At 31.2% G+C, this 22,685-nt stretch overlaps 1 protein-coding gene and 1 long non-coding RNA gene across 2 annotated transcripts; both read left to right on the top strand.

Annotated features, from left to right (window-relative positions):
* The first annotated feature begins 6,514 nt into the window (after nucleotides 1-6,514).
* LOC132638263 (uncharacterized) lies at nucleotides 6,515-9,024 on the top strand. Its single transcript, XR_009581648.1, has 5 exons — nucleotides 6,515-6,584; nucleotides 7,750-7,817; nucleotides 8,010-8,114; nucleotides 8,256-8,411; nucleotides 8,767-9,024. It is a non-coding gene; the product is annotated as an uncharacterized LOC132638263 (long non-coding RNA).
* Nucleotides 9,025-16,216: 7,192 nt separating this feature from the next.
* Nucleotides 16,217-20,519, top strand: LOC132638262 (probable serine/threonine-protein kinase PBL15). The gene is made up of 5 exons (XM_060355213.1): nucleotides 16,217-16,648; nucleotides 17,760-17,895; nucleotides 18,058-18,194; nucleotides 18,389-18,512; nucleotides 19,941-20,519. The coding sequence occupies exons 1-5, from the start codon at nucleotides 16,232-16,234 to the stop codon at nucleotides 20,390-20,392; spliced, it is 1,266 nt and encodes a 421-aa protein (XP_060211196.1). The 5' UTR covers nucleotides 16,217-16,231; the 3' UTR covers nucleotides 20,393-20,519.
* Nucleotides 20,520-22,685: the final 2,166 nt, after the last annotated feature.

The raw sequence follows: 22,685 nt of genomic DNA, 5'->3' as shown, positions 1-22,685 counted from the left end.
AACCAACAAAAGCTTTAGTACATTAGATGACGATTAAATCTGGGGATTTCAGCATGGCTTCTCTCAAGGAGCTTTTCCTAGCAGCAAGAATCCATTGTTGATTTTACGCCTCCTTTTTCTGATCTACTTTCTCTCTCTATACATCTAACAAGAAGAAAAATTTGTATTAATATCGTATGAAAGTTGTATACAATGTTGTTGTATTTGTATTAAATCCGATTTACGACACTAGATTTAAAATTGTATTAAATTTGTATGAAAATTGTATATAATGTTGTAGTAGTTATATTAAAATTTTAAAACCCTAACATGAACTTTATACAAATTTTATACAATTCTATACATATTTTGTACCGTTTTTATACAGTTTTCATACACGAAAAATGTGCGAATTCTAAGCCTTAAGCGAGATATACATATTTTATACAATTTTCATACACAATATTTTGAGCGAAATTTTTAAGCCTTGAGTGAGATATACACATTTCATACAGTTTGCATACACAAAATTTAAGCCTTGATCGAAAATTTTCGTATATGTTTTGTAAGAAATCTATTGATACCTTTTGCAAACTGAAAAGTATCGTCATATTTTGTAAATATGTCCTACTCTTATGTATATATACATCATTCTCCTTTTGTAAAATTCAAAAGCCCAATCCATCATGTTGGCCCAACTCTATAGAAACAATCATAAAAAGGACTTATCCTACAAATCTGACCTTTATTTAGGTTTTATTTAAGTGAAACTTAGGGAAAATACATAACCCCCCCCCCCCCCCAACGTATATTCGGATTAATTATGACGCAACCAACCTTTGCGGGCGACTTATTACCCCTCCGACCTTATTTTTTTTTCTATATTTTTGTACTTTTTTCGGCTGACATGGCACAATCAAAATTTGATGCCCAGTTGCACAGTGGAGAGTGTTGCACACTCTCCGCCATATTGGCGCCACGTCAGTGCCATGTCACTGTCACGTCTTCTTCTTCTTCTTCTTCTTCATTTCAAGAAATCAATCAACCCATTTTCCTCCATTAACACACACATATTCAATTTCATCATCAATCATAAAAAGCTTATTTTCAAGAAATCAATCAACCCATATTCTTCCTCCATTAACACACACACATTCAACCCATTTTCTTCCTCCATTAACACACATACATTCAACACATTTTCTTCTTCCATTAACACACACACATTCAATTTCATCATCAATCATACATATCTTTTCAAGAAATCAACCAACTCATTTTCTTCCTCCATTAACACACACACATTGAAGGGCAGTTCGTGCAATTTCTTCATTGTTTATTTTGTAAACAATGAAGGGCAATTCGTGTAAACAATGAAGGGAAACCAGTCCATTTGAAGGGCAGTCCGTGCTATTTCTTCATTGTTTATTTTGTAAACAGTGAAGGGCAATTCGTGCAACCAGTCCATTTGAAGGGCAATTTGGGCAATTTCTTCATTGTTTATTTTGTAAACAATGAAGGGCAATTCGTGCAATAAATATTTTTGAGCAACCAATCCATTTGAAGGGCAGTTTCGTGCAATTTCTTCATTGTTTATTTTGAAGAAAATTGGTTGAATGTCTGTGTGTTAATGGAGGAAGAAAATGGGTTGAATGTGTGTGTGTTAATGGAGGAAGAATATGAGTTGGTTGATTTCTTGAAAAGATATTTATGATTGATGAAAGAAATTGAATGTGTGTGTGTTAATGGAGGAGGAAAATGGGTTAAATGTGTGTGTGTGTGTGTGTGTTAATGAAGAAAGAAAATGGGTTGAATGTGTGTGTGTTAATGGAGGAAGAAAATGGGTTGATGGATTTCTTGAAATGAAGAAGAAGAAGAAGGGTTTAGTGATGAAGAAGACAAAATTAATGAAGGGTTTAATGGTTAATTAGAGGTTAATTAGTGTAAATATAATTAATAAAAGAAAAATCAAATGAAAAAAAGAAAGGAAAAATGGCAGTGACGTGGCACTGACGTGGCGCCAATGTGGCAGAGAGTGTGCAACACTCTCCACTGTGCAACTGGGCATCAAATTTTGATTGTGCCATGTCAGCCGAAAAAAGTACAAAAATACAGAAAAAATAAGGCCAGGGGAGTAATAGGTCGCCCGCAAAGGTAGGGTGCGTCATAATTAATCCGAGTATACGTTGTGGGGGGGGGGGGGGTTATGTATTTTCCCGTGAAACTTACATAAATAACTACATTTTATTGGCTTCTAAATAGATATAACTATAAAATGCAAAATTACCAAGCGTAGCTACTTTTCTTTAAAAACGCGTGTATTTCTGTTTTTTGAAATATAGAGAAATACAGTGAACAGTAAACACACTCCAGTGAAATCAGGAGCTATTTATGGAACAGATTTTTTGAAATACAGTGAAATATACGGAAATACAAAATCGGGTTGAGTAAAAATAGGCTATATTTTTGGAACAGATTATTCTTTTTCTTTTTAAATGGTAAGTTAAATTAAATCAACCATATTTCACGCATTCCATAACAGCTCACGAATCTCTCTCAATTTTTATCACAATCAAAACTTTTTGAATTCAATAACCACTAAAGATCTGAAAACTTCCAAATATAGAAAAATATACGCTGGAATACTGAAATATGGTTGATTGTTTAAGAAAGGGAAAATACATTAAACCCCCCCCCCCCCCAACGTATAGCCGGATTAATTATGACGCCCTCAACCTTTGCGGGCGACCTATTACCCCCCCCCCCCCCCCCAGTCTACATCATTTTTCTGTATTTTTGTAACATTTTCTGGCTGACGTGGCAAAATAAAAAATGAATCACAGTTGCACAGTGAAGAGTGTTGCACACTCTGCACCACGTCACTGCCACGTCACGCCACGTCACTGCCATATCACCGCCATGTCACGCCACTTTTTTTCATTTAATAATTCAAATTAAAATAACACATTAATAATTAAATTAACACATTAATAATTAAATTAACACATTAATAATTAAATTAACACATTAATAATATCTCACCCACCCCCACCCCCACGTCACCGCCACGTCTCCGCCTGTTGTTGTTGTTGTTGCTGCTGCTGCTGCTGGAGGCGGCGACGGCGGTGTGGCGGCGGCGGTTGCGGCGTGGCGGCGGCGACAACGGTGGTTGAGGAGAAAGAAGAAGAAAGAGAAAAAGGAGAAAGAAGAAGAAAGAGAGGGAGGGTAGGGGTGGGGGTGGGTGAAATATAAATAAATTTTTAAAAATTATTTTTTAATATAAATAAATTTTTAAAAATTATTTTTTATTAAAATATCTCGTTTCACTCGCCATATTTTTTTTTTTTGCCACGTCAGCCGAAAATGTTACAAAAATACAGAAAAATGTAGACTGGGGGGTAATAGGTCGCTCGCAAAGGTTGGGTGCGTCATAATTAATCCGGCTATACGTTGGGGGGGGGGGGGTTAATGTATTTTCCCTTTAAGAAATATAAAGTTGTAGTATGCGTATATGCAATGGAATACAATGAAATATATCAGAAACTATTTCATAAATTAGAAATACAAAATGCAGAAATACATTAAAATACAGCGAAATACAAAAATCGTGAAAACAAAGTGGAGTAAAAATAGGCTCTACACCAAAAAAAAAAGATAAATACATTTAAATACAGCGAAATAATACACTGAAATATACTGAAAAATTAGATATACTGTTTGTTGATACACAGAAATACACTGAAATATACTGAAACATTTTATCAAACACTTGGTGGGCATGAAGCTCCACAACTCTCATCAATGGTGTTTCTACAACAACAACCTATTCTCTTGCTCGTAGATGATGCTACAATATCATATTGCTATAATCAATACTATTCTTCATCACTCATAAGATAAACAACACCACATGATTAGCAAACATAAGAAGGATTTTCCTCTTATTTCGGCCTATCCATGGAGATTTAGCAAACGAATTGTTATGGCTAAGCTTCGGCCATTGGTTGGAGATCCTCCACTGCTTTTCTTGTTGCCACTGGTGTATTTTTGCTTGGAGTATCAATATCCACCATTAAATGGAGAGTTAGAGCTTGTTGAAGATACTCTAACAATGGCTGAAAATATAAGAAAAAAATATTGAATGATAAGTGAAGGTAAAGACGATGAAATTTATGAACAATTGAAGAGAAATACAACAAATAACATAACGAAAATTAGTTACCTGTAGAGATTGGGTAATTGATAAGGAAGAAGAAGAAATCGTGCTAATTATGGTGAAGAATAATGGGATAAAATACGGTTGTGAATTGAAGATGTGAGAGAAAAATATTTGGAAAAAAAAAAAAGAGATTGTGGATAAGTGGGAGAGAGGTACCTTATTTTAGGGAAATACACTGCAGTTACAAAAACAAGTTATAGATGATAATTTGATAAATAATTAAGCTACCAAAAATAATTAAAAAAAAATAGCTATTACTAATAAATAAGTCTTAGAGATAATTATGGGCCGTAAATTTTCTTTAGTTAGTGAATTCATCACCATAACCGGTCCCTCTTCCTGCTGAACCTTGTTGACAAGAAACAGCCAAAAGTGATTACTTTTGCAAACACAACCATCCTTCAAAAGCACTGGTCTTTAGTTTTTGGCCCTCAAATGGGTGATTTTTAATTTTTGTCCTTCGCCTAATACCTCAAGGTTCTGGGTTCGGATTCTAGCTCAGTAAACAAAAGAAAAAAAATTGCAAGGCATAGGTTTAGATTCGCAAGGCAGAGTTTTGCATGCAAAACTCTACATCACATGCAAAACTCTGTCTGAGGCTTAACTTTGGCCCGAATAGGCTTAACTTTGCTACAAAACTCTGTCTTGCGATTTTTTTTTTTGACTGAGCTGGGGTTCGAACTCCAAACCTCATGGTATTAGGCGAAGAACAAAAATTAAAGACCACCAATTTGAGGGACAAAAATTAAAGACCAGTGCTTTTGATGGATTATCGTGCAAATGAATACTCAGCCGAAAAATATGTTTGCGCAAATAGTCAGAATAGACTAGATCTGCTAACACGACCATTTGTCCTTCAGACCAGAGTTACAGAAATGACCAATATGGTCAGTTCTATAACAATGATCTTTGATTTTTTTTTAAAATAAACGTGAGCTCTATAAAACAGTATTTGAAATTACTACTATGTAGAAGCACCAGTTGGTGCCCCTTTTCGTCGTCCGCAGCATGGGTCTTCATTAGTTTTCGTCGTCCACCCCAGGAGTATTACCGTAAGTGAGCACATGTCTCTTAGAGGACCACTGCTGTAAGAGTTGTACAATGAGCTATTGTAATTGCACTTTTTCCAACTGCATAGTTTTTATTAGGTCTCAGCTAGAAACCACTCGAAGTGGGTTTTATTGCACGGCACAAAATCATAGTATCTGGAAATATTCATTCAACCTAGACAAATCCGTCAGACTTCCAGAAAATACTCTTTCACTTCTCTTCATCTTCTCAATTGGTTGTTACAAGTTCAGGTATTCCTCTCTTTAGTCTTTGCCTAATCTTCAGTTTCTTTTTTTCCATCATCTTCTGAACTTTCTTTCCCTTTTCAAAATTTCTTCAAAATTTCCATTTTCTTAGCTAAATTTTGTGGTTGTTGAAGGAAAGACGAAAATTTTAGTTTATAATTTTCGTCAAACTCCAACTTCTTTCTGAATTTTACCTATGTCGAGGGAAAGATTGAAACTTTTAGTTGAAAATTGGAAAAAAAAAATACAGAGGAGAAGGATTCTTTTACAGTTTTTCCTCTCAGTTATGACCATTACGTGTTCGTGTGCCTGTGCAGCATCAAGTGTGGTAACTGGTAAGTTACCCTTACCTGGTTTTCCTTTTCTCCTTTTATTTAGGTATACATATTGTACGCTTGCCTGAGCTGTTTTTGTTTCTGATCTCCGCCGGTAGAACTCAACTTACGTGCTATATATGCATATTGACCAATGTTAACATGTAAATATGTATTCATATTTGTCAATGCTAAACATGTAATTAGTAATGCTTAACATAAAACATGAAACTCAAATTTTACTTTAGTGTTTTCCAGGCCTTATTCCTTAAATAAATAATCGGAGAATAGCTGTAGAACTGTCGATTATGAATCATAAAAATGATCAAACTCTTGAAAAAATACAGGCTGACAAAAGGGCTACGAGATGTGAATCATATAGACTGGAGCACCTGACAAAAAAGGACACACTTTTAACACGATAACGGGCAAGCAACGTCAAATTTGGAACGTGGCGTCTTTGGATAGTTCAGTTAACGTTTAATCATCTAATGCTTCATCCTATGATTCTGCCAATTTTTATATCAAGAGAAGTTCTCTCTGCTTCTCACAAACAGATTCAACATTAGGTACAAAGCATTAGTTGTATAGTAGGGAGCCATGAGTAATTATAAAATCAAGATTTGCTTAAAATATTCTATTAGGAACAGTATTAGTTGCCTCTTTTCCAAGTTAATATCTTCTTATATTGAAGTACTAATGTGCAAGGTACAATTTCAGAGAATTTTGTTACTTGAGTAATACACACAACTAACTTCTGCAACGAGCTGAATTTAGGTAGATGAATCTCTTTGTTCACATTTGTACATTTAATGTTCTTCCCTGCTACATTGCCTTCATTATAATTTACCTCGATAATAATTTACCTCGATAAATTATTTCTCTTTACATGTTAGAAATTAATTGCTGATTGTTCTCCTTACTTCCCATTGATAGGTTCTATCTGGAATGATTTTGGCTTTATTACTCAGTCTTTGGATATTATGAGCGTTTTGAAGTTGTCATTTTAATGAATATGTAAGGTTATATTTGTCTCTAGAAATTCTCTTGAATTGTTTGTGCTTGAACCTAATAAGGAGCCACAAGATGATAAGGGGAAAGAAGATGATAAAGTTATACTCCCTCGGTCCCACTGTATGTGAGACGATTCGGGGCACGAGGGTCAAAGTATCTAATTTTCGGTGTGAATTTGGACATAGAACCTTAAAAAATTTTGATTTTTTTTACATATTTAAATGATACATAAAAAAGTAAAAGGTGTGACGATATTAGCATACAATTTTAACAAAACTATTTTATATGCCATGTATACATTAAGTAATGTCAATATCACTAAAGGAGTATTAGTCGAATGTTATGGCCAGTAGTTTGGCATGTCGCCTGTCGGATATTTCGTATAAGTCTTTTGCTTTAACATTTTTTAGTAATACTTTTCCTCCCTTTAGTGTCAAATTATCCGAATTTATTTAGATGTGAGTATTCACAGTTTGTACACTAAATCAATAGTGTTAGAAGTTAAAGAGTCATCTAATGTGTTTCTCACTCTTAAGTTTCTTATATTTCTCATATCAACCAAACTATGTACATCTTTATAATCACATTTATGTACAACAGAATTTTTTAATAGTGCTACTTTTCATAGGTACGAGGAAAGCCTATCAAATTGCGGGTTCATAGAAAATTAGAAAAGGATAATTACTGTCTCAAATAATTGCTTCCAGGTCCATCTTTTGACTTTGGTATTTGCCTTTTCCAGTGTTCATTCAAGTTGGGAAGTTGGATGCTAAAGCAGTTCGTCCTCTGTTTAACATCTTTATATATTGTAGACTACAAAACTTGAATGGATTATAATATTGTCTGGTATCTTTGTTTTTGCTTTTTGCCTATGCTAGGTGTTTTTCGGGTTCACTGATGTTTCATAAAGAATTGCTTTCATGTGCAGATTACGTGATTTAGCTAAGTCTGATGTGAAAGTATTCACTCAAATCAACTAAAGGAATCAATAACAAGGTACATAGTGAATAAATACAAAGATGATTGTCGCTCAAATCGATTAAGTCAGTGAGGACTTCTACCTTTCAGACCTCCAAGGGACAAGATCAACAATTATAATATCTGGATTGCTTATTTATTTGCTTATATATAGTGTATTGTTGATTGCACGCGTCTTCATTCTTTATATTTTGTTATTTAATTCTGCAGATGCTGGAGTTGAGCAAGTCAATCTGGCAATCAAATTCTATTCTTAGTGTATGCCAAATTTGATTATGTCTCTTAAGGCATTTAGTCAAGAATTCTTTAGAGAAGGTACGTAACCTCTTCTTTGAGTGCATAATGTTGATGAGAAATAAAAAGGAATATCGAAAATTCTAGTGGCTGAAGCTGAAGCAGATACTTTCGAAGTTAGTGATTTGATCTTTTGATAATCGATTTTTTGAAAACTTTCAGCTATCAAGGAGACGAAAAGCTATGTGAAGTAAAAGAGTAAACGGTCGGAGATGCCCTTGTAGATCACCTACCCAGCTTTGGAAGAACATGGGTGGATAATTATCACCGGATTTGATCAAAAAACACAGGGCGTAGTTACCTTATTCTTTTGAGAAGGTAAAACAAAAAATCTTGGTATTCAATTACTAATGATGCATAAGCTCATTGGTCAGTGAAGTATATAACCATCAATTTTCACGATTGTTTGCTAAATGGACATAATTGTATTTTTACCTTCAGATATTATTGATTATAGTTTGTGCATCTATAAACTACCTATCAAACCAAAGAAAGGATTGTTTCTAAATTACATTTCTAATTAGATTTTTGAAGGCAACATTCTTGATCGTGCTTCACCAAATTTATAGGAAATTGACTGGTTATAGTGACATATTTATTCTTCAGGCGTTCTTCTACTGGAGATTCTGATGACAAGAAATTGACTGGTTATAGTGACATATTTATTCTTCAGGCGTTCTTCTACTGGAGATTCTGATGACAAGAAGATCAGTGAGGAGCAAATGGAAAGCTATTGCTTGGTTGATTATCAAAAATCGATGTTCAGAGCTACTGTCACTTTATTGAAAATGTTAATCTAATTGCAAGTTCTTTGTTTGCTTGTTCTGTAATGCCAACATGACGGGTAACAAAGACAAAAAGGTTGAGAGTAATGCATGTTTCACGTTGTGTCATATGAGAGTATACCTCCAGCTAAAGAATATAGTGACTTTTCGTCTTTCTGTGTGAATGGTATGCCTGCTTTGGCATCTCATTGAGATTTGTTCATTTTTAGCAGATAGCACATATGTTCAAGAGCTTGAAATGTACCTACTGTATATTTTTAAGAATCCTAGGGTCTTTGCCGATAAAAGATTCTTTCGACTTTACATTGATAGCTTTTTTTAATTATTTATGGAAGGCTACAATCAGTCTCACATATTATGTTGAAGAACCTTTTGAAAGGATTGATTAACAAAAACAAGTCGGGCATATGCCCGTGCAACAAACAAGTCGGGCCTGTGCCCGTGCGTTTACTATATTAGAAGCATGAGTTGGGGGTGGTTTCGGCGTCCACCCCCAACTCATGCAAAAAAAAAAAAAAAAAAAAAAAAAGTGAATCACATATTAAAAAAAATCAAGCAATATAATTTATTTATTTTTAAAAAAAGTGGATCCCATATTAAAAAACAATCAATGTCAAAAAAAAAATGTGCATCTCATATTAAAAATCAAACAATATTCATGTAAGTCTCAAAGTATTTCCATTATGTCAATAATGGTGGATTCATTGTCACATGTATATCAACCCATTAGTGGGAGCAAATGAAATTATTATACAGCAAAAAATATGAGCTTTATATTATTGCCTTTCTTCGAAAGGTTAAGTAGCCAAACCATACAATTTCCTTTCTTTTCTTATATTAGCCTGAGATCTAATCTAGATATTTAACTGTTGTATTTGCTATTCCGTCATGTCATTTATTTGTTATGTTTACTAAATAAATATACTTAAAATATTTATATTTTAAAATAAGATAGAATTTAATTACTTTTTCATTTTTGTTCTTACTCTAATAAATGCGAAAATAGATTAATGTCGTAAAAGAAAAAAATAATATTAAATGGAGATCAAATAATGAATAAGATAAATTAGTCAAATTATAATTCTAATTGACGTTTTCTTAAAAACAATGTTAAATTAATCGTGTTTTGAACATAGTATATATATATATATATGCATAAAAACAGTGCAAACTTATGTATGTTTATTAGCAATATAAAATATATATATTATCACTATCCAGACACACCTACATACATATAGATACACTATAATCCAAAGTGCGCACGGGCATACGCCGTCTAGTTCATATATAAAAGGCACTTTAGCATGTGCGTGGTACATCGATTTTGTAAAGTGCTTTGTTGTCTTTCAAAAAAAAAAAAATCCAAAGAATTTTATTGCTGTAGTTTCCATGGTCGTAAAACATTTCTTCTACTACCAAATTAACTCTTGCTTTGTTTATATTGTTTTGATTAACCTGTAAACATTATATTATCATCAACCTTTGCCATTCAAAATTCTTACTAAATCACCAACTCATGCACCTTGCATCCATCGTTAGTAAAAGTTATCCACCGGAATACCTAATCAAAAACGGATCATCGAAAATAATTTTTCAAATCTCTATATAGACAATATTTTAGTTCACAAAAAATTAAACACTCCTTAATAAAACTTATGCACCATACAACAATCAATAATATTAGCATAGGCAAGATGGTAGTAAATAACCATTTATCCTCATCGTAGTTAAGGATTTATATCCTCCATGTTAATTTAATTGACCTCAAGTATGTACGGGCAAAATAACCTACCAACTTTCGTCATACTGTGCTAATCCCGAGCAACATCCAAAATTTGTGACGCTATACCAATGGACCAGAAATTCTCATATCCTTTTAATTTGGTGTGTGTACACATATATTTGTATATACACGATATACGAATGTTGAATGTGACATATATATTTGGAATTAAAAAGTATAGCTTCCAAAGTATGGTTGTTGTAGTGGAGCAGGAAAAGAAGTCTCTAACTTAATAACTAACGTCACACACACCTCATTCTTTTAACTACTCCTAGATATTTGATGTATATGTGATAAATTTGGAGAAGCATACATTGACGAGTTGATTTCGAATATATCTTACTTTCTTTGTCTAAGGACATGGTGACCCATGGACTTTTACGAGTTATATGCATGCAAGTTGTTTGAATTTTGAAATGTAACCCGAAAAATAAACACAAAAGAAAGAAAAAAGACGGAAGAATTAGAGTTTTTAAAAAGTAGGATGTACGTGACTGCAAAACAAAAACATAACTTGATAAGATTTTTATTTTAAATTTGTTTTTATCGATTTCAATTAAATTGCATAAATTCTTTAGATGCTCGGAACCAGGGGTGGATGCAGAGGGGGTAAGGGGGTTCAATTGAATCCCCTTCGTTGAAAAATTATAGTACTATACAGAGGCGGACCCAGGATTTTAAGACGATGGGGGCACCGTTAGCTTAACATAAACGCCAACAAAAAATTTAATGACGACTGAGGGATAATACCGTATCGGACCGGCCACTAATAGTGTAACAGTGGCGAAAATACAAGTATATAGGTCAAATATGTGTAATAAATAAAATTTAACACAATGAAGCAAATGAAAGAAATAGCTCAGTGGCTAAGGTTGTGCAACATGTGGGACAGTGTAGGTTCGAATCTGGGCGAGCTCATTTAACGCTTATTGTTTTTCTAAAAATAGGCTCAAAAGGATAATTAAAAGTGACATTCGGGTTCAATCCGGGGTGACATGTAAGGGAAGCAGCGGTTGCAACCAACGTGCCTCAAAGACGCTTTCGTTTGTTAGAGTACACAATTAAATATATATTAATTTCTCAAGGTATATACACATATATATACATAATTTTTTCCGAAGGTGCACTCTCACCCTTCCATTTGGGTCCGTCTCTGGTACTATATGTAAATAGGACAAACATGCATTTATTTTTGTGCATATATACAAGTTGTTGAATCCTTTTGACATAAAAAAATATTTTATTAGAATCTCCTTATCTGAATTCCTGATTCCTTCGCTGCTCGAAACTCCATAGCATATAAATTATTGCTTCCTGAAAGTGGGAAAAGTAACACTAGTAGGATTGTCTTTCCTTTTGTTTAACCATATGATATTCAAAATTATTCGTGCGGTATACTTTAAATTTACGCCACGTACAGATTTGTTTAAGAAGGAAGGGCTCCCCGTCAAGACTTCTCCACTCCATAATTCTAATCCGTAATATAGGGTTGGTGGATTAAGCTTATCCAATATGTTAGAGGCGATTGTACGCCCGACCTTCATCACCAATTTCTGAGAAACTGGTTTAATTTAATATAATGTTTATTCACAAAAAGAAGTGCACAATATATGTACGTGTACGCCATTATTATTAGGACATTTCCCTGGATTCCTTGATGGAAAAGGTGCACGGGGGAAAATTTAAAAAGGTTAAAATATATATATATATATATATATTCCATGGGGAAGGTAATAATATGATGCAATAATGTCCTCAACTTGTCATTTGAAATGTGAAATTAAAGTAACAAAATACCTTAGGATTTTACATTTTTTTTTTTTTGCAATTTCAAAGTATACAATTTTGTTATTAAGAAAATTGACAAAATCGATGCTAATTCATGCATAAATTGATATAAATTTGACTCTAGTAATACTCTGAAGTTGAAATTTTTTGATAAACTAAAGAGAATAATATGTTAAACAATATTGCTATGGCTCGCGAGAAAAGTAGAAAAAACATATGGAGGTACATTAAACGTCAAAATACGAAGAGTTTAACTTCTCCATAATGACCGTGTAAAAAAAATTCTTATATGATCAGGTCACGTGAAAATAACTATGAATAAATGAGTCCGGAGCTAAAATGGCTTATTTTTGTAGCCATTAGACCAAAATAGGCTGTCTTTTTTTTTTTTATACCACAATGGGTATTTCGTTGGTTATCCAACGAAATACCCACACAAGGCACTGTTCATAGCCGGATTTTTTTGTTGCATTTCGCTACACTTGTAGCGAAATGCAACAAATATTTTTTTTTTTTTTTGCATTTCGTAAATAAAAAAACGAAATAGGAAATTATATATATATATATATATATATATATATATATATATATATATATATATATATATATATTTTATTTATTTTATTTTTGCATTTCGTTGGTATATCTGTGAAATAGTAAAAAAAAAAATGTATTTCGTTTATTAAAAAACGAAATATGAAAATAATTTTTTTTGTATTTTTGTATTTCATTTATATAAAAAAATAGGAATTTTTTTTTATGTTCATTTCGTTTATATAAAAACGAAATAGGAATATATATATATATATATATTTCATATACCAATGAAATAGGATAAATATATATATATTTTTTTTGTATTTCATTTATATAAAAGCGAAATAGGAAAATAATTATTTTTTTTCGTTTATATACCAATGAAATAGGAATACATATATATATATATATATATATATATATATATATATATTATTTCTTTTATTTTATTTGAAATATGAATTTTTTTTATTTCATTCATATCAAAACGAAATTGGAATATATATATATATATATATATATATATATATATATATATATATATATATATATATATATTTTGCATTTCGTTGGTATATCAACAAAATAGTATATTTTTTCTTTTTTGTATTTCGTTTATTAAAAAACGAAATATGAAAAAAACAATATTTCGTTCATATCAAAATGAATTGTATTTCATTTATTAAAAAACGAAATTGGAAAATATATATATATATATTGTTTTTTTCTATAACGCAGTAAAACAGTACCAAATTTTTTTTTTCTATAACACACTAAAATACTGCGTTATAGAAACAGTACCAAAAAAAAAAAAAAATTGGCCAACTTTATTTTTTGCAACACTTAGTGTTTTTCTCCATACCTTGATCAATCATTAGTCGTGTGTCAAGACTCCGAAACGTCAATATTTTATATAGAACCTGATATTTTTTTCTGCGTACAGTAATGCAGGCCCCATACATCAAGGATACGTAGACGTTCGGATCATCATTTTAGGTGTTGAAAATGTGGCCGAAGTAAGGTTTGTTTGAAAAAACTTAGTGTTTGACTGTAAGGTTATTTTAGTCAACTTTATATGTCGAGAAAATTAGTCAGCTTTATTTTCAAAAATTGAAACCGCAGAAGTAAAATTGACATTCACAGCTACATTACCCCAAGATTTTTACGTTGAAATCTATTTCGTATCATCATCTTATAAGTAAATAAAACTGAAAATTTCACACCAATTTGGGGGAAAATTGAAATTGAATGGGATAAAAGCTGTTTTTTTAAAAATCGACTAGGACAAACTGCCTTGTGGCAATTTGTCCGCATAGATCTCGAAAAAATACGCAAGTTCAAAAAAAAAAACGCGTAAAACGGACGTCCGAGCGCAAAGTTATGACCATCTAAAGTTTGACGACTTTACAACTAGTTTTTCTCCCTATATTTTTTAGAATTATATTTATATTCAAAATAAAGTTATGTCTTGACTTTACAACTATTTGTTTTTTTGTTTATTAAAAAACGAAATAAGATTTTTTTTTTATTTCGTTCATCTAAAAACGAAATATGAAAATATTTTTTTTTGTATTTTTGTATTTTGTTTATATAAAAAAATAGGAAAATAATTTTATATATAAAAACGAAATAGGAATACATATACCAATGAAATAGGATATATATATATATATATATATATATATATATATATATATATATATATATATATATATATATATATTGTATTTCATTTATATAAAAACGAAATTGGAAAATATTATTTTTTATATGAATATATATTTTGTTGGTATATAAACGAAAAAAAATAATTATTTTCCTATTTCGTTTTTATATAAATGAAATAAGAAAAAAATATATATATATTTATCCTATTTCATTGGTATATGAAATATATATATATATATATATATATATATATATATATATATATATATATATATATATATATATATATATATATATATATATATATATGTATGTATTCCTATTTCGTTTTTATATAAATGAAATGAAAATAAAATTATTTTCCTATTTTTTTATATAAACGAAATACAAAAGTACAAAAAAAATTATTTTCATATTTCATTTTTTAATAAACGAAATACAATTTTTTTTTTACTATTTCGCAGATATACCAACGAAATGCAAAAATAAAATAATATATATATTTTCCAATTTCGTTTTTATATGAACGAAATTAAATTTTTTTTTTATCCTATTTCGTTTTTTAATACACGAAATGCAAAATATATATATATAATTTCCTATTTCTTTTTTTTATTCACGAAATGCAAAAAAAAAAAAACACATATTTTGTTTATTAATTCACGAAATGCAAAAAAAAAAAAATTATTGCGTTTCGTTTATTAATTCACGAAATGCAAAAAAAAATAAAAAAATTGTTGCATTTCGTTGATTAACTCACGAAATGCAAAAAAAAAAAAAAAAAAAAAAAAAAAATTGTTGCATTTCGCTACAAGTGTAGCGAAATGCAACAAAAAAATCCGGCTATGAACAGTGCCTTGTGTGGGTATTTCGTTGGATAACCAACGAAATACCCATTGTGGTATAAAAAAAAGACAGCCTATTTTGGTCTAATGGCTGCAAAAATAAGTCATTTTGGCTCCGGACTCATGAATAAATAGTCCATAAAAATTGTGATTAGTAAATAAGAAGATAAAATGGATAACTGTTATACAACATATTAAAATATAATTAATACGATAATTATTTATAATGTTAGGCATATAAATTCTTGCGCCTTACGAGAAACTGTCTTACAGTGTCTTGCAGACGTTTCATTTTCCTTTTTCCATTCAACTTTAGTTTTCTTAATATTTCCAAACCACCAATTAGCTTTACACATATTTTCACACCTGAAAGTACACTAGTACATTCAATGTGATTCGACCAATTAAAATCAAGTCAGCATAGCTGAGGTGACATTTGTAATTTATTACAAAATCGACACCTTTTTTTACATGAAGACAAGCACGTAGTTGACAAATCAAGCAACAAAAAACAACCCCATAAAAAATTAGAACAAAATTACCCTATTTAGTAGAGTGGTTGGAGCAGTTACAGAAAAGAATGTCCTTACCTCATTGTGGATAATCAACTAAATTAGAAAAACCTCAATTATTTTATCTTAATTAATTTATAAATTACCTTTATCTAATCCACATATTCCTTCTTATATTTCCCATCAACTTCTCCATCTTTTTTCCTCAAACCAAATCATGACGAAGGACTCAAAATCTTGGAGACCTTTTACATCAAACTGTTGTTCAGTTAAAGACCAAACAATTTTTGGCAATTTTAGTAGGTGCAAGACCTCGAAATCCGATTTTTCTAAGAACATAGGTCCATTGCCATCATTTCGTAGGTTGTCATTTTCAGATTTGAGCAGGTCGTCCTCAACTAGGATTAATGAGGATCTTGCACAAACATTTGGACCTGACTTGTTTGATTTCCAGCTGAGTGAATTGCGCGCGATAACGCAGAATTTTTCGACAAATTACTTGCTTGGAGAAGGTGGTTTTGGGACAGTGCATAAGGGTTACGTTGATGAGAGTTTGAGGAGTGGTTTGAAATCTCAAGCTGTTGCTGTTAAGCTTCTTAATATTGAAGGTCTTCAAGGGCATAGGGAATGGCTGGTAATTTAACATCTTCTATTTGATCATCTTTCTTTTTATTTTATTTTCTTGCAACTTCTGTTGTTACTATTGATGAGGACTCAGGGTTTTAATTTTATGGATTCAGGACTTGGATTTTAGCACTAAACCCATCAGGTTATTTGAGTTATGAGTTCATAGTTTATTATTATCAAAGTTTTAGTATATTTTACACTGATAAATTTAGGTCTTGGCTAAAAGTAATCGTTGAAATAAACCCACAACTATATTACGAGATTCATCCTTGCCCTCCAACCTTAATACAAAGTCTCGGGTCGAGTTATTGGAGTGGATATATAAACACTTGGTAGGGGGATTGAACCTAGCGCGGTGCGACTTTGAATTGGTCGAGTAAGTGAGTACCATATATTATAGGTGATTATATAAAAGAAAGAATCTTCAGTATATTTGTTAAAGTTGATGAATTTATACTCAAAGTAGTTCATATATCGTTTTCTTTTTCGAATATTATTTTTTAGTTTTGTTGTTTTCAGGAAAATGTACGGGTTTTCTAATGTCAATTATTTTATGTGCTATGATGAGACAGGAGCTCCTTATAAAAACTGAAATTCTGACTTGCAGAGTATAAGCTTGGACTTTACAGGTTTATCGGGGTCCACATGGTTTCTTTTAAATTATTGATGTTTTTGTATTTTTTTAAAAAGTATTTTCTTCGTGAAAGGTGTCTCCATAATTGTTGGGTCCCAAAATTTAATACTTTAAAAAATCATCAGCAAGTCAAAGAAAAAGTCAAAGCCCAATATAGAATCTTTCATTTTCCTTTTCTTTTGGTAGTATAAATAATGAAGGGAAAGTATACTCTTCGACCAACTAATTTACCAAATATGATAGAAGTATACACTACTTATACATTTTGGCTGTATATGTTGTATATAGATATGATTTGTATATAGATATGTATATTATATGTATATGTATGTATAGTATATGTATAAAGTATACACTACCTATACACCGGTACATATTTTATAAACTAAATGGGCGAATGGTATTTGGCTGTAATTTTCCTATTAATATGAATGCTTTCAATTATTTCACAACTAAAACTGATTTTTTTTTTTTTTGGTGATAGGCGGAAGTAATATTTCTGGGGCAGCTAAGGCACAAAAACTTGGTAAGATTAATTGGCTACTGTTGTGAGGATGAAGAGCGCCTTCTTGTTTATGAATTCATGCCTAAAGGCAGCCTTGAGAATCATCTCTTTAGAAGTAAGTTCATTTATTATTATAATAGTAAAATGACTGAATTATATATACTTTTTTTTAATAGTAAAATGACTGAATTATATATACTTTTTGTTAAGAAATTGCAATTTTTAAGACGTTTTAATTAGTGATGAGGTTGAATTAACAGCTTGCATAAAATTTCAGGGTTATCAATGTCATTGCCATGGGGTACAAGATTGAAGATAGCAATAGGAGCAGCCAAAGGCCTTGCTTTCTTGCATGGTGCTGAGAAACCTGTTATTTACCGTGATTTCAAAACATCCAACATCCTGTTGGATTCTGTAAGTATAATTATTATATAATATGTGTATAATTAATATTTATATATTATGTATTAATTATATACTTGTTATACACCAAGTATATACCAGTGACGGCTATAAATGATTATGGCTAGGTGGATGAAATTTTCTTAGCGGCGTGGCTAAAAAGGTTTAAACTCCTAATAATTTTCCCTTTTATGCTTTATTTTCAGGACTATACTGCTAAATTGTCGGATTTTGGGCTTGCAACAATGGGTCCAGAAGGATCAAACACCCATGTTACTACTAGAGTAATGGGCACTTATGGATATGCAGCCCCTGAATACGTTAGCACAGGTCGTACTATGATCCACAAAAATCATATTCTTTCATACAGCACATTTACCATAACCCATCTGATTATATAAGTGAATAAATAAGTAACCTATATGATTTCTATGCATGACTTCTAAATTTTACTTGCGTAATGTCTAAATTTACTAGATGATGAAAGCCCGTGTTAGCACGGGCCCAACACAAAAAATAGTATCACATTTTTTTTTTTAATCTATCTAAAAAAGAATGATATATTTTTATGATTAGAAATCATTTAACTTGAAACTTCTCCTGTTACCTTTAATGAAATGATTTAAATCCACACAAATATCCATGATTTGTTTTAGAACACAAGTTTCAAAGATCTTTTTTTAAAAAAAACTTCATGCCTAATCAAACTATGTCACATAAATTAGGACAAAGAGAGCACCTTTAATTAATATAATTATGGAATTTTTATTATAGAAAGTATTATAATTCAATTGATTGAAAATATCAATAAATGATTTTACTTAGTCCGCTTCTCCCATATATGACTTTCCTAGTTTGGTTCTCCAATTGAAAGATTTGAAATACACATTCTCCTACCGAGTTTCATGTCATCATCTCTTTCTACTCAACAACACTGAAAAACGCTTTCATGTGTTAGCATCTGTTGTAGTCTTAAATTTTTAAGCATAGACCAACTTCATCATTTTAAGAAAATATTTATATACGTTTCTTGACCGTTTATATTTCGTCTTCTGATGTTATTCCTCATTATTTGTGTGAGACGTATGTGTCTAAAATTAGTGCATTTTCCTTACCCAAAGGTATAAGTTTTAAATTTTTTGGTTTTATGACTTCTTTAGCGGTTTTTGTGTTCAATTTAAATCGTTATTTCTTTTTTCCTGAATTTCTCTTCTTTAAATTTTCTCTAAGCATACCTTTACCATTTTCTGAACTTATTATCATTATTTAAATGTCCTTTTTTTTTTGCAATTGTCTCCTACTTCTTTACGTGGACCCCATCTTTTTTTTTTAAATTGACTCGTACATCTTCACGTGGACCCCACCTTATTCCCCCCCCCCCCCCCCCCCAATTGTCTCTTAATTCTTCACGTGGACCCCACCTTAATTTAAAAAAAAAATATTTTAATTAATAACTATATTAGAAGAGTGGGTGGTTGACTACCAAACCCACTCTTCTAATATAGTAGAAATTTTCTACGTAATTGGTGTGTACATTAGAGAAAAATAATTGTCCTTACTTGATATTTACACCGGACCAATATTTTTAACCATATCTAAGAGTTACTACCAATTAAAGTGAGATTGCATAGCTCTTATTCTCAACCATGATTAAGTGACAAACACTGATCTCATCAGATAGTTAAATCATCTTTTTATCCTATGTTTTATTCAAACAAACTAAAGTACAAAAAATTTCGTGGTCCTATTGTGATGTAGGACATCTTACTACAAGAAGCGACATATATAGCTTTGGAGTAGTTTTACTAGAACTCCTAACAGGAAGACGAGCAATGGACAAAACAAGGCCCAAGAATGAACAAAACCTAGTGGACTGGACCAGGCCTTACTTGTTAAGTAGTCGAAGATTACGTTGCATAATGGATCCAAGGCTTGGTGGACAATATTCAGTGAAAGGAGCAAAAGAAATGGCCCATTTAGCTTCACAATGCACTAGCTTGAACCCAAAAGATAGGCCCAAAATTCCAGCCATAATTGAAACTTTAGAAGCCCTTGTACCACTAAGGGACATGGCTGTGGCTAGTGGACAATGGCCACCTTCTCCAAAATCAAGCAATAAGTATGTTGTTTATGCTCCAAAAAACAACAAGGACAACAAAATAGTGGTTATCAAGAATTCTCGTATGGCTGTTAATAATAAGAGCAAGTAAATTTCTGTATGAGAGATTGTACGCTTGATATAATTAAGATCTCTATATGAATATTGTATCTAAAGTATGGAGTTGAAGACTTGAAGTTAGTTCTAACTAGCTTGTTTGTAAATAAATGAAAGTTATATATATATATATATATATATATATATATATATATATATATATGTATAAGGTCTTTAATCTACAATAACTTCTTTATAGCAATGTGATAGTAGTGTTACGTTGGAGGCATTTTTTGACATACTCATTTCTATTTTGACATGAATCTTTCTTTTGACATACAAAATTATATATGTTACAGTGTTTACATCACACGCTATTTAATTTACTATGATTAAATAATAAATTAATACATATTAATTGATTGTGATTCAGTGATATATATATATATATATATATAAAAGAACACATATCATGTATTAATCAACGATCACATGGAGACCAAAATTGTAGTTTTCTCTTCAGAGAAACATGGAAAGTGGCGTAGAAGTTTATTGAATTGTGTTATACTGCAACTTTATTGTCAAGATCTTCCCATCATAAGATTTTCAGACTATGGAGACCATTTTGCTTTTAAAGCCCATGTGGACCAAACCAGGATTAAAGGTTCAATAAATACTTATGTCAACGTAGCCTAACTCATGACTCATCTAGGAGCCTGTTTGGATGGGCTTAAAATAAGCAGCTTATAAGTTGCTTTAGATAAGCTAAGTCAAACGGGCCCAATTATTTTTTTGGACTTATTTTATGCACAAAATGGCTTTAATGTGGCCAGCCAAATACTCAAAAAGCCTGAAAACAACTTATAAGCAACTTATAAGCCAATCCAAACGGGATGTAAGAAGGAAATGCGCTCCATTTGTTTTCTTTCCTGTTTATATTTTCATTTCTTGTTAAAAAGTTAATATCTCCAATGTACAATTTCTTTTGATTTATTAAATGTCTATATCACTGAAAAATATCGGGGCAAATTTTTTGTGAAGTCATCTTAAAATCGCAAAGTAAACCCTTCATTTCAAGGATAACATCGATTAGGGGTGTCAAATTTAGCCATAAAAATATAATTCACCTAAAGCTAATTTGTGTGTGTGTGTATATATATATATATAAATCAAGACAAACATATCATAAAAAATGAAGAAAATGAAAATTTCAACGAAGATTTCCAGAATGCTAATTTTCAAGATGATATTTGCCGATCGGATCATTGTGATCATAGTCTAAGTAAAACTATCTATAAAGGCTTACGCTAATTTTGGCTACTTTTGTAGCTCATATTGACCTATACAAAAACTTATCAAAACATTAACAAAAAAAAAAAAAAAAAAAATGTGGATTTGGTTTGTTTGGTATAATAATGATAAATAAAAGAAACTTTTATTAGTTTGTCTTGGTGATTAATTATATAAATTATGAAAGAACAAATAAACAATGATTTTTTTTTTCAACTGGATCATGATTCATTGTTAGTCCAAATTAACCCATCCATTCTGATCCAAGTTAACGTGCGCAGCTTATAACAAGATTTGTTTATTGATTCGATCCAATTTAACCTGCTAAAATGTAACTTCATCCACCTCTACCACATTATAAGCTCCCTAATATGTCTCTCTATTAATGTGAGCTACTACTTTACCCAAAATTCGATTTTCAGTTATATATTTCGTCCAATAAAAAAAAATGTTTTTTTTTTACCACGGAAGAGATGGGGGTGTGGGTTGTAGGAAATATTTTACTGAAAATGTAATCATGAATGACGCTTACAAAAGTAGCAAAGGCAACCCTAGTGCTAAATTAGAGGTCAAGAAATGAAAGCACCAACAGTTAACTGAATAGAAGAAAGTCAATCAAAAATAATAGAGCAAAGCGCTTGCAAAAGTCAACAAATTATGCTTGTGTATATTTCAGCAAATTACGTACATCACAAAATACTTTCTATTAGATAGACTATTAAACATCAAAATTCAGTTTCCAAATGCGTCAGTTAACTTGAACGGTTGACTTTCATATATTAAAAACTTAAAACCTCCCTCTAGATTTCCATAAAGTAAAGCAAGATCTTTTATGCATCTCTGTGCCTTAATTTGGTAAGTTATTGACACAAATTAGCTCTTCAAAATCAAGCTAATATTTTCAGATTTTTTAAAGTTTATTTTCATGATACATATTTCTACGGATATTGTTACACAAAAATATGTAAATATAAAGGCTACTAATTATGGATTCATGATTAAAAATAAAAACGAGATTTTTTTTCGAACAGTTGTGCCTATATTTAAACGAAACTTTA

Source organism: Lycium barbarum, chromosome 4, assembly GCF_019175385.1.
Source record: "Lycium barbarum isolate Lr01 chromosome 4, ASM1917538v2, whole genome shotgun sequence".
Lineage (NCBI taxonomy): Eukaryota > Viridiplantae > Streptophyta > Magnoliopsida > Solanales > Solanaceae > Lycium > Lycium barbarum.
This window is presented reverse-complemented; position numbering and strand designations above follow the sequence as displayed.

Excerpts from the sequence above, each read along its gene's own strand:
- LOC132638262 (XM_060355213.1), top strand. The coding sequence starts at position 16,232 with ATGACGAAGGACTCAAAATCTTGGAGACCTTTTACATCAAACTGTTGT. Across the intron at positions 17,896-18,057 it reads TGAGAATCATCTCTTTAGAA|GGTTATCAATGTCATTGCCA; the intron begins GTAAGTTCATTT and ends ATAAAATTTCAG. Across the intron at positions 18,513-19,940 it reads CCCTGAATACGTTAGCACAG|GACATCTTACTACAAGAAGC; the intron begins GTCGTACTATGA and ends ATTGTGATGTAG.